General features: G+C 41.3%; 1 protein-coding gene across 1 annotated transcript in view; it reads right to left on the reverse strand.

Annotated features, from left to right (window-relative positions):
* igsf21a (immunoglobin superfamily, member 21a) overlaps positions 1 to 13,399 on the reverse strand; it is a 348,063-nt gene that overhangs the window by 308,157 nt on the left and 26,507 nt on the right. The window contains exon 2 of the mRNA XM_069918989.1: positions 4,288 to 4,400. Coding sequence (XP_069775090.1) covers positions 4,288 to 4,400 — 113 coding nt within the window. The remainder of the gene's footprint in view (positions 1 to 4,287; positions 4,401 to 13,399) is intronic.

The raw sequence follows: 13,399 nt of genomic DNA on the forward strand, positions 1-13,399 counted from the left end.
GACTAGACGGGCCAAGTTGGCCTGTTTCACAGCTCTAATTGTTATATGGTTATATAAGTTCTGAGATCTACTTTTCATTTTATCTGGTAAGTCAAATTCATATTGTTATTTTTCAAGGAAGGCCAATATTGTGAGCGCACTTCTGACCAATTATCTGTTATTTTCTCTTAGATTGTGCTCAATGAAATACAAACCATTCCTGCTTACATATAGAAGTTTTTAAGCACCTTGACCTAGACACATTTTTAAAATCCTATCGCATTTTGGAGTGCATAGATATGACAGAGCAAAACTCAATTATTGGGTCCAACTGCTTCTTAAGTGATGTACAATTCCACTCTCTATTTGTCTCTCTTTTGATTCCAGTAATTTTCCTTCTCTATAGTATTCAGAGATCATTTCATGGATGGATTACTTATGATGTAAAGGGTGAATTTTTCTTTCTCCAGTTTGTGCCTTGCTATAGCTGTAACTTGAAATCTGACTGAGAATTAATGTTAACATCTTGAAAAATCTCCATCTTATTTCCTACCTTTCAATCATCAACAATCTTGTTTTCTTCTTACATGCATTGAAAACTCTGTTGTCAGGCACCATGGTTAGGTAAGTGGCCTACTTCCTCTCCAATTTTCTTTTTAACTAGACAGCAGGGTACTTTAGATCCTCGGCGCAGACAACTGGTATCCCACTTATATTGGAAGTGCCTGCACGATAATGGTAACTCTGAACATCCAAGGAGGATTCCTGTCCTTGTTGGATGCACTGCATTTGTGCATTGCCACCCAAGGCAACAATGAAAGCCTAACAATTCTGTTTGTGGATAGCCCTGGTCGATAGCAGAAAGTACACAGAAAGTTAGCCTGACAAGTACCACATTGCTGCTCCTCATGCAAGGATGGAAGTTCCAGGGAGAGAATAAAAGTGGCATTTTTCCCTTCCCTGTGTAAAAGTTGACCACTGAAGTTTGTCACTAGCTGCATTTTACGTCTCAAGACATAAACTAAAATTGCTTTGTGAGCTGGTAGTTTGCATTTGTCAGAATTCTTTGCCCAGTATTAAATACTCAAGTCTAAGGTAGCAATATGTTGAGTAGACAGTACTGGCAGGGAAAGAAGTATTGTCTGGGGAACCTGAATGAGATCAATTAATATGCAGCTAGACAGGATAGACATAGTATTGGAGAAACTCGATCAGATGGACATAGTGATAATGTGGGCACAACATGGGAGTACTAAAGACTATGGCTGGTTAAGGGAAAAAGAATCCCCACAACTCTTAAAGTCTGGCCAACATTTCCCATATCCAATGAATGAGCATGAAAGACATAAATCTGCTACAGATAATGTCCTCCCTTCATCCTCAGTCCTATTTCTTTGTTGACTGACAAACTCAAAAGGCATTCTCTTCCCTGAATTGGCAGATAACCAGTCCTTCAATTACTTTTTTTCAAAATGTTAATATTGCAAATGTCCATCTGTTCAATAGATGATAGAAATCCCTGGTAATGTCAGTAAATTGGTTATGAAACTGATTGCATTAAACGACCCTATAAATTGCATTACCTTCCTCGTGACCCCAGTTAAAGATTCATCAAATGATTATCTGATCTTGGTCTCCAAGCTATTTTTCACTGCTTTTTTACAATCCTGTTCTTTATAAAAGCTAAAATATTCCCAAAGTAGGTAAATACACAAAAGTCCTGAATAAACTCAGCAGGTCACACAGCGACCAAAGGAGGCCAAGATATATCACCAATGCCTGAATAAAAAGGTGGAGGGAGGAGGGAAGAAGGGGCAAAGAGGAGAAGCACAGACCAAGAGGCCATAGGTGGAAATGGATAGGATGGCAGGAGAGAAAAGCTGAGAATTGGTTGGGGGGGGGGGCGGGGGTGGGAGGAGGCTAGCTCTTTGGATTCAGAATTGAAGGAAAGGAGACTGTGGGGAAGGACAACAGTCTAGCGATCCTCCGTCATCAGACAGTGAGCGGCTGAGACCAAGGAAAAAGCCCTTGAGCAACACAAGTGGGGGAGAAATGACAAGGTGCCACAGTGGAGGCAAAGGTGTAAATAAAAAAAGTATGTAACAATGTGCACAAATGGGATTGTATGGACATGACAGTAAGTAAGGGTGCAGAGAGACCTTTAATGGTTTTCTTTTTGTAAATAATTTAACGTGAATAAAGCCTATTTTTAGTTTAAAAATATACATATATTATATACATACATATATATGGACACTGTGGAAACTGCTGAGCTTCTCCAGCACTTTTGTGTATTTACTGCAATCAACAGTGATCGCAAACTTTTTTGTTTCACCTCAAAGAAAGAAGTTTCCAAGGGATTGAAATTAATGGATTCTCTCCCAAACTAAAACTTCACCGTGACAACACCTGGGCCTGTTATCGTGCTGTATGCCTAAATTTGAAATTTAAATTTCATTTAAAACGTTTAAAAAAAGTGTTTTAGAGAGGATGGAGTTAGGGTGATGGCAGTGGAAATATTGCAGATAGGGGAATGCACTGGTTGAACTTGGGAGGTTTGGGGATGGGTTTATCAGAAAGAGGAATCTTGAAATGAGAGGAGGGGGCCATGCCAGAAATCACAAGACTGGAACCCAAAATGAATATGGTAAATTTCTTTTATTTTGTTGCCCGTATTTGAAGAATTATTCTTCTGGAGATTATCACTGGGAAGAGATTGGCAATCACCTCCTTGCTTGTTTGGCAACGATTCATCACATATATATTGATCCAAGATCAGAATTGTGCACACAATGCAAGGAGGAGAGCAGTCCTTTAAATGGTTTGGTACGCCACAGGCAATGTGGACAAATCAGGATAAGTGCTTCAGGGCATAACAAAGTTGCCACAGCAGTCAGTAGCAGGTGTTAGGCTTCTTATTTATATATACTAATGGATGACTGCCTACATCCAATCTGAGAAATAGACACCTTCTGAATGTCCTTTGCCAACACAGCATCTGGAGCAACTTGGAGCATCATTTAAAAAATTTGAACAAACACAGACCTAATTATCTTAATTTGCGTGCATTGCTTTTCAATGTTTTATTTTCGTGTTTCTTTGGCAAATTAACTTATTTTATGGCTTCTCCTCTCATGTACCCCTTATACTTCTTTCCACGCCAGCTTGGTTCTCTTTTTCCCTTTTTGGACTTTTGAATGAAAGTTTCAAGAATTTCTACTTTAGTAAAAGTAACACAGAAAAGCTAGTTAAAAGAAGTTTGTTTTATTGTTAACAATATCGGTATCTCCTTTGTTGAACAAACTCAAGCAATGAATGAACTGATCTCATCTCTGCCACGTGAGGTGGTCGTGATGAGTGTTCAATCTTACCTCCTAATCTCACCAACGTTTGTGATTACAGAGATCGTCAAGACTCTTACGGTCCATTGGTTTAGCAGAGCCAATCAACTCACTACAGGAGTGGGGGCACCTTTGAATATTCAGTTCTCCCATAATTGACTGCATTGACCATAACCCCAACCCCTTTCCCCTTCACCAATTATTTGTTAATTCCAAGCATGAACTTTAAAAGCTTGCTCATATTCACATGTGAAGATGCAGTAGGGTGAAGAGCATTACGGTTCTGAAATTGTGGAGAAAAATAAGTGAAAGTAGGTGAAATATCAACAATTCTGATTTCAACAGGGAGTAGAACCTGAATCAAAAGAATAACAATAGAATATTTCACAGGAGCAAAGACCATGTGAAAAAAAATAGATAATAGAATGTTTATGGAGGTTGTGAAGAGAAAACAGGTCAGGTTGACCAGATTTACCGTACATATATACACATCCAGTAGAGAGTACAGGAACAGGCCCTTCTGGCCCACAAGCCTGTGCCATCCAAATGCACCCAATCAACCTAATCCACCTCCCCCCGTACATTTTCAAGGAGCACCTGGATGAAACCCACACAGACATGAGGACAACATACAAACTCCTTACAGACAGTACCGGATTCCTCTTGTATTCCATGTAGGAGCTACTATAAGAAGACTCCAGCAGTCATTTTGGAACTATTTGAATCAGACTAACACTGAAACTGATGAATGGGAAGCGGGAGGAAAGGAGGAAGGGGATAAGTGACAGGCAACATGCAGAGGGAGAGTGTAGACTAAAGATCAACAAGATCAAGTTATCATCCATTCTTCATCAAAAGGGTTTCACATCCACAAAATATTAAGAGGTGTCTAAGAATGAATTTCCATCTGTTTCTGATAATGTTTATTTAACAGGAGACCCTGGTGGCAGATACAGTCAATGCTTACCTTGTACCATACAATCTCCCGCAGCCTCCCGTCTGTTTTGAAGTTACATTTTAAAGTGACAGCATCGCCTGCTACCACAGGAGAGATCGGTTCAATGTTCACTGTCAAATATCCTGCAGAATCAACAAAGAAAAGTAATGTTACTTCAGCTTGAAAATAAATCTTCCATTACCCACAGATGCAGTCAATTAATTTTCATCTTATTTATTTAGATTCTTAATTATTTCACTTGCTAAATAAATCCAGCCAAAGATCATAATGGAGGTTGTAAGAGTGAAAACAATGGACAGAATTTGTGTTGCATCCATGGAAATGGGTGGTTGAGCTGGTAACTCTTTGCATAATGTTCTTCCTTCTCTCTTTCAGTTTCCCAAAACTGTGTGCCCTTTTGTTATCTTTCCTTGTGTTTATCTCCCATCCTTTTAAATATTCTAACTATTCCAGCCATTCCATGTGGTACCAATTCCACATTCACAACACAGAGGTAGCAAGGTCCGTTAAGATCCTTCATTGACTTTTTTTAAGTGTCTTTTTTATACTTATTGCCCCTGAAGTTGAGTCATGAAGTTGGGAATAAATCAAAATGGCATGTTGTTGGGCTTGGACCAGATGGGCCTGTTTCCATGCTGTAAGAGGCTATATCTAACTTAACTAATACCATTCATAATCTAAAGTGGCTTCATCAAGTTAATTTTTTTAAATCTATTAAAAATTCATCTTGCTCAGTCTTTCCTAAATTATAATTTCAAAATTATGGTATCATCCATCTGAATCATTCATGCATTTTTCCCAGGTGGGTGGCCATTCCAAAAGGAGGACATGGTCATAGGTTACTATATACATTCCCCAGGGTTTCCAAATACTTTTTCTCATACATAGAGCAGAACCATATATGGAAAATTGCATCGACCACTGTGTAAACTCTGGGGTGTGTTAACAGGGGCTATGTTCTTTAATGTGAAGATCAATCTATCACTGAGAAGGATTAAGGCCCTCTCCCCCCCCCCCCCCCCAATCATTTCACTTTTATGTGTAATTTGTGTGAATTTTAAACCTCTACTCACTTTCAAAGTAAATGAAGACTCAGTGGGGAGGAGAGCAACCTAGCTCTGAAATTCTGCAGAAGGCCAAGAATAGGGGAAGGATCAATAAAATTGATTTCAACACCAAATAGAAAATCTTGAATCAAAAGATCTTTCCCAGGAGTACAGAACACTAAAAAAGTGTGTTTGAGGTGACAATATGGAACAGCTACATTGGCTAAATTTCTTTTCCATCTCTTCCAAAAGAGACTCCTACATTCTATATGTTGGAACTGTTTGCAGTCGAAGTGACAATTGAGCCAACAGCTATGATTAGATGTGGTATAAAACTGCCTGTGGCTTAAGTGTTGTGGTCCCCCCAATACCAAATGGTAGCATCACCAGTGTGCTTATTTGTTACCAGCAGAACTTTGTTTCCAGGGCTAGAGAATGAAGCTGTCTTATTTTCACCTCTATCCTGCTCCGCTCCTTTAATATTGTCTTAATATCAGCACAAGTAAATTTGCCTGTGTCCGTAATAATATTGCCATTTAGAAAGTTCACTCCTATCTTGGGTGGCATGGCTAGTGTAGCGGTTGGTGCAATGCTGTTATAGCCCCAGTGACCCAGGTTCGAATCCCCCACTGACTGAAAGGAGTTTGCATGGGTTTCCTCCAGGTCCTCCGCTTTCCTCCCACCCTTCAAAATGCACGGGAATTTTAGGTCAATTAGGTGGCACGGACACATTGGCTGGAAGGGCCTGTTACCATGCTATATGTTTAAATTTAAACATTTAAAATTTACATTTCTCTGGGGAAGACAGACTCTTGCTGAAATCGAGTGGGAGATGGTGAAGGTGGCAGTGTGGGGGTTCTGGAAACTATAGCGATCTCCCTGCTCCAGATTCGAAGAAAATGTTTTCAAACACAAAGCAATCTGAATTCCCATGCCCAAATATGATTCAATGATCTTTAAATTTATTTGTCACAAAATACCATGTGCAGTGAAAAAGGTTCCCCTGAAAGCTAACAGGCTACCTCCAAGATTCATTCAACCATGTAACAAGCACAAGTATCGAGTGTAGGATTCCCAATGAAAGGAAAGATAAATTAGTTTCAAGCAAAGGGGTTCATAAAGGAGCCTGATGAATGTGGGGAAGAAACTGCCTATAAGCCTGGGTCTGCACTTTAACCCTCTTAAGCCTTCTTCCCAATGTGAGGAGAGAAAAGGGAGTGATGGCTCTTTCAGCATGTCGGCTGCCTTTCTTCGGAGGCGGGAGATGCAGTCTGTGTGATGTTCTGAGCTGCATACATGACCATCTGGTGGTTCTTCCCATCTTGAGCGGAACAGCTCATACACCATGCTGTGATGCATCCAGCTTGTACGTTTTCAATGGTATACCTGTAGAAGTCGTTGAAAGATGAGGGGGACATGTCAAACTTCCTTAGTCTTGCAAAAATAAAGTCCCAGGTCAGGTCATTGGAGAAATTTATAAGAACCTGAAGCTATCTACTCTTTCCACTTCACTGTTGAGAGAGGTGTGGACTCTGCCCTCTTGATGAGACCCTTCATCTTTATTTATTTACTTAGACCGACAGCAAACGGTATCAGGCCCTTTTTGCCCAAGAGCAAATTGACGAACAACTCCTCTTATGTTTTGAAGTGTGGGAGGAAATCAGAAACCAACGCAGACACGAGGAGAACGTACAAATTCCTCACAGGCAGTGTCGGATTCGCAACCCGGTCACTGGCGCTTTAATAGTCTTGTGCTAACAGAGCCCTAATTGAGTTGGGAGAGAGGTTGTTATCTTGGCACTATCCCACGAAACTTTCAGCCTCTTTCTTGTATTCCATCTCATTATATTTGGAGGCCTGGCCCACCTACTGTGCTATCATTGGAGAATTTGAGATGGAGTTGTATTCAACTGTACAGTCTTCGGTGTCGCAGGGGACCAAGTACGCATCATGAGAAATGCTGCTGTAGAGTGAGACTGTGGAGAAAATGTCGTTACCCATCTTCATTGATTGTAGTCTGTTCGATGGTCTAGGATCCAGTTGCAGAGAAGGGTACTGAGCAACACAATTGAGAGACACAACAGGATGGAAAAAATTGTTTGCCCGGGAGGGCTGGAATCTGGTATACGTTGGTAGATTGAGATAATATATGCATCTTGTACTCTGCTTCTGAAATGCAGTTCCATTAACTCTATAGAACCAAGGGCTGAGACACCTAGGTGTATTCATGAACAGCAATCACTTGTTTGAGTCACAAAGTGTGACAAAGGAATCACTTTTACATCATGAATCAGCACCCTCAGGAAAAAAGGATTAAAAAAAAAAGTAAACGGCCTGCGTCTGGCTAGTTGGCAACAGGAGATTCTCATCTCTATTTCTGGGCAAGATTTCCCTTACGTCCAACTTTTCTGTGAGCTTATAATGTTAAAGTTTACAAGCACATGGAGAGCAGTCTCAGCAAATCCTTTCAGAAGCAGGAATCCAATCTCGTTTATTTTAATTAAAAAAAATTCTAGCTCTTTATTTTCATTAATTTTGAATTAAAATCAATTGAAAATAACCTAAAAAGAAGCCATGGTTAACTATCGATGACCCAAGCAGAATATGTAGGCCAATTTGTCCGATGTAATTGGTGGCAGGACATTTCAAAATCTTCTGAATGAAATTTTAATCTGAAATCTGTCTGCTCTTTCAAACAAGAAATTTTGATATTATCTGAACCAAATACGACTTGCTCCTGATGAAGGACCCAGGCGATAAATGTTGTCTACCCGTTACATCCTATAGATGCTGCGAGGCCTGTTGAGTTTCTCCAGCATGTTTGTGTATTGCATTCGACCCCCCAATATCTGCAGACTTGCTTGTTTAGCAGCAAGTTCTCCCAGTGCTAGCCAAACACCCAAGAGCAGATGATCTATTTAGATGAGCTGATTGTGAGACATAGGGATTTAGGAACGTGGTGGTTCAGTTAATAACTGCAGAAAAAGAATCATCTTTCAGGTTCATTCATCACTGCCTTGATGTCCCTGAAAGATGCATCCAATAGAGAGGGAAGAGTGAAACATGATTTAGATGTCAGAGATAGTCAATGTCTGGAACTAGATTCTAATCTTTAAATTTTCACTTTTTTTAATTGTAAGAGAAGTTTAGAAGTGAGAGCGAGTTGGATAAAATAAACAAATGGACAAATTAATGAGGCATACAATTGTAAAGTACTAGACAAAAAAAAACTAAAACAAATGGTTCTATTCCATCAAGGTTATTGAAGTCGGTAAGTATAAAGCGGAACATCATCCAGCTGAAAGTAATTGAAACATTTTTGCAGGCTTAACGCTAAATATTTCCAATCAATTCCAAACAACCAAGAAACTGTTTAATTACACAACCACAATTTAAGAAAATAAATCAATGGACAGAAGTGATCTGGCCAAACTTTCCTTTTAATTTTGCATTGTTCGATCCCCAAGGATGATATATTTGCAGTCTATTTGAGGCATACTTAGATTTTCGGAAGGATTGAGATAAAATATTTTTATTGAATTTAACAGAAGCCCTTTTAGACAAGGTATATTAATGATAATATCAATCAAATCATATCAAATACATATCACATATCAATTGCAATTTAGAAGCAGAACCATAATTATTACATAACTTGTTTCGTTCATGACATCATATTGTTACAAGCCCAGAGGACCCCAAAACCCAGCAGAAATAGATATTCACCAAGACAAATAGTTACTTAAACAAAAGTTGTCTTTAATTATCTTTAAATATTAAAACAGAATCACACTTTAACATCACTAGTGACTTAACTAACCTAACTTAACCCCCTTCTAATTCTAAGCGCACATGTATGTAATGTTCTTTGGTTCATAGTCCATTCTCACTTCTCATTCCTCCAAATTCAATGGTTGCAAGCAATTCTTATACTGAGCACAGAATTTAACATTTATTAAGTTCACCAGGCTTTGGTGCTTGAGAGGTAAATGGTTACGACTCAGGAAGGTTCTTGTCGGTTTTCAGAGAGAGATTTGTTGTATACTGGACACCCACAACTGATACCTTTTTAATCAGCCACTTTAGTGTCTTGCTGAAGAAACTTTCCCCCTCAGGGTTCTCCAGATGATAACCTCTTTCTTTCAGGTCACCACAGAGTTCCTTTTTGTTTCTCTTTTTTCAAGAGAAACATTAGGTAGCCAGTCCTCTCCTCTTGCGTGAACCACAAGGGCTTTGACCAGGCTGAATCAAGCACCTGTCTTCCAAATGGGGTTTTCCATGAACTTGCCAGCTTGTCCTGTTCCACTCCCAGTTGCTAGTGCTGACGCTAAAACTGCACAGAACTGATCTCCCTCTCTCTCGCTCAGAAAAAAAGCCTGTTTGACTCTCTCTGCTTGCAAAACTACATAACCCTCTTAGAACAGCAAATTTCACTCCAGACAGTCTGCAGCTCCACAAGTTCTTTCATCTGTTGCCTTTTTGTAAACAACATTCCATTAATGATGTCTCTTGGGCACTCTCCAAAGTTTTTGCAATGGCTCTTGATGCCGATATGTCTAGCATTAGCAGAGGTCCAGTATATTAAATAAGATCTGTTTTAAAGTGTTTGTATGTGACCAACACTAAAAAGCCTGTCCCAATTTATCTCCCCAAAACATATCTGTAAATAATACAAACATAACATAATCTGTCATAATATTCTATAAATTATAATTAAATCATAACTCATATTATGTCCAAAATTAATATTGAATACAAAAATTATATGAAAAATTCCCTTATTTTATACTTCTGTGATGTGATATGATCTGTAGCTAAACTGCACCCCCTGTCCCACCCACCTTTACTTATTACTACAAACCACTGCCACTGGACTCACTGACAAGGTTAAAGCATGCAGGAACACTCGATTGTGTAGATGCTGGAATCTGGGATAAATTTCTGAAAGAACTCAGCAAATCAGGGGAGAGTAGTGAGAAGATAGCCAGAACATTGGAAGTGAGAAAGAAGGGTGAGAAATGATAGGTGGAACCAGATTGGTGGGGCAGGGGAGGGGGTGATATGCTCATCCATCCTTCATTTATAACATAGAACATTACAGCACAGAAAACAGACCCTTCAGCCCTCCTCATCTGTGGTGAACCATTAATCTGCCTTGTCCCATTGAGCTGCATCCAGTCCATTGCTCTCCATACCTCTCTCACCACTGTATCTGTTCAAATTTTTCTTAAATGTAAAAGTTAAGCACACACTCACCATTTCAGCTACCAGCTCATTCCATAATCCGATTACTTTGTGTGTGAAGAAGCTCCCCTTCATGTTCCTCCTAAACTTCTCCCTTTCACTCTTAAACTCACCCGCCTCTTCTGATAGAGTTCCTATGTTCTCCCCTTTCACGACACTAGCCATGGCATCCAGCATATCATCTTTTGCCATTTCCATCGGCTCCAATATGACCCCACCATCAGCCATACCTTCCCCTGTCTCTCTGCTTTTCTGCGAGGACTATTGTCTATGATTCCCTGGTTTGCTTAGCCATTCCCCCCCCCCCCCAACACCCCGCACCCTTCTGGCACTTTCGCCTGCAAACATTTAACCCTGCACATCCACCCCCATCTCCAACAAGGACCTAAACACCCCTTTCAGGTGAGCAGAGGTTCACGCACATCTCATCCAACCCAGTCTCTTACACTCGCTGCTCGCGATGGGGCCTCCTTCAGATTGGCAAGCCCAAGCATCAACTGGGCGACTGTTTCACAGGGCCCTTTCATTCTGTCCACAGTGGCCATCTTGAGCTTCTCATTGGCTATCACCAGCTCCTGTTCCCAGTCCCACCCCAACCTCTCTTTCTTCAGCCTTTCACACTGTCAGTTGAGGCCAAATGCAAACAAGAAAAACAGCACCTCATATTCCGCATGAGTAGCCAAGAACATAATGGTATGAACACTGGGCTTTCAATTTTAGATAACCCTCTCCCTCTCCCAGTCGCACCAGTCCAGCCAGTTTCTCTCTCTCTCTCTTTGTTCACCTTTTCTCTCCCTCTCCCTACCTTGACTTTTAACTCTTCCAGACCTGCTCATCACCCACTTACTTACTCATCTGGATTTCTCCCCCCCCCCCCCACACCCCCTTCCATCTATCACTTTGTTCCAGTTGCCCATAATCTCTCTCTTATCTGGTTCCACCTCCCAGCTCCTCCCTCTCACTTGCATGCACCAGCTATTATCCCTCTCCACTCACAATGCTGCCACCAGGGTGTCAACCACCCCTTGCTTTCACAGATGCTGTTTGACCTGCTGAGTTCTCGCTTTTATACAATGTGTAAACAGGAAGAATTTTTTTTTAAATGGAGGGCAAACTGATTACAAAACACAGACAGAGTTCTGAAGCATCTGCTGCTCGGGTGGGAAGTTGTATTGCAGAAAGTTCAGTGAAGGAACCAACGTTCATCATAAATTACATTAGCAGTTTGGATGTGGCAGTTGGAGAGACAACTTAAAATTAATATGATTTCAGATTTATTTTCAGAGTACATACATGGCAATGCATACAACCATGAGATTCTTTTGCTTGTAGGCAAGGCAGAATTACCACTTAATGGTAGTGGAAAAAACTGTACTCAATGAAATGAAATGTAAACAAACTGTGCAACCCAGAGAGAAAAAATAAATCAATAAAGTGCAAAAGTAAGAGTCCTTAAATGAGTCCCTGATTAAATGTGTTGTTGTGGAGTCTGATGGTGGAGGGATAGCAGCTGTTCCTCAACTTGGTAGTACATATATTGTGGCACCTATACTTCTTTCTTAATGGTAGCAGTGAGAATAGAGCACGTACTCGGTGATATAGATCCTTGATGATTGTCGCACGGATGGCAGTCTCTTCAATCTGAGGCGCCTGCAAGCTCACACCAAGACACAAGAGCAACTTGTCCGTGAACTACTCTTTGCAGATGATGCCGCTTTAGTTGCCCATTCAGAGCCAGCTCTTCAGCGCTTGACGTCCTGTTTTGCGGAAACTGCCAAAATGTTTGGCCTGGAAGTCAGCCTGAAGAAAACGGAGGTCCTCCATCAGCCAGCTCCCCACCATGACTACCAGCCCCCCCACATCTCCATCGGGCACACAAAACTCAAAACGGTCAACCAATTTACCTATCTCGGCTGCACCATTTCATCGGATGCAAGGATCGACAACAAGATAAACAACAGACTCGCCAAGGCAAATAGCGCCTTTGGAAGACTACACAAAAGAGTCTGGAAAAACAACCAACTGAAAAACCTCACAAAGATTAGCGTATACAGAGCCGTTGTCATACCCACACTCCTGTTCGGCTCCGAATCATGGGTCCTTTAACGGCATCACCTACGGCTCCTAGAATGCTTCCACCAGCGTTGTCTCCACTCCATCCTCAACATTCATTGGAGCGACTTCATCTCCAACATCGAAGTACTCGAGATGGCAGAGGCCGACAACATCGAATCCACACTGCTGAAGATCAAACTGCGCTGGGTCGGTCACGTCTCCAGAATGGAGGACCATCGCCTTCCCAAGATCGTGTTATATAGCGAGCTTTCCACTGGCCACCGAGACAGAGGTGCACCAAAGAAGAGGTACAAGGACTGCGTAAAGAAATCTCTTGGTGCCTGCCACATTGATCACCGCCAGTGGGATGATATCGCCTCAAACCGTGCATCTTGGCACCTCACAGTTCGGCGGGCAGCAACCTCCTTTGAAGAAGACCGCAGAGCCCACCTCATTGTCAAAAGAATAAGGAGGAAAAACCCAACACCCAACCCCAACCAACCAATTTCCCTTGCAACTGTTGCAACCGTGTCTGCCTATCCCGCATCGGACTTATCAGCCACAAACAAGCCTGCAGCTGATGTGGACTTTACCCCTCCATAAATCTTCGTCCGCGAAGCCAAGCCAAGAAGAAGAAGATTGCCACTGCTCTCCGACAGCAGCATTCCCTGTAAATGTTCTCGATGGTGGGGAGGGTTTTGCTTGTGATGTCCTCAGCTGTGTCCACTATCTTTTTCAGTAATTTCCACTCAGGAGCATTGGTGCCCCCATACAGG

The sequence above is a fragment of the Narcine bancroftii genome, chromosome 2 (genome assembly GCF_036971445.1).
Source record: "Narcine bancroftii isolate sNarBan1 chromosome 2, sNarBan1.hap1, whole genome shotgun sequence".
NCBI lineage: Eukaryota > Metazoa > Chordata > Chondrichthyes > Torpediniformes > Narcinidae > Narcine > Narcine bancroftii.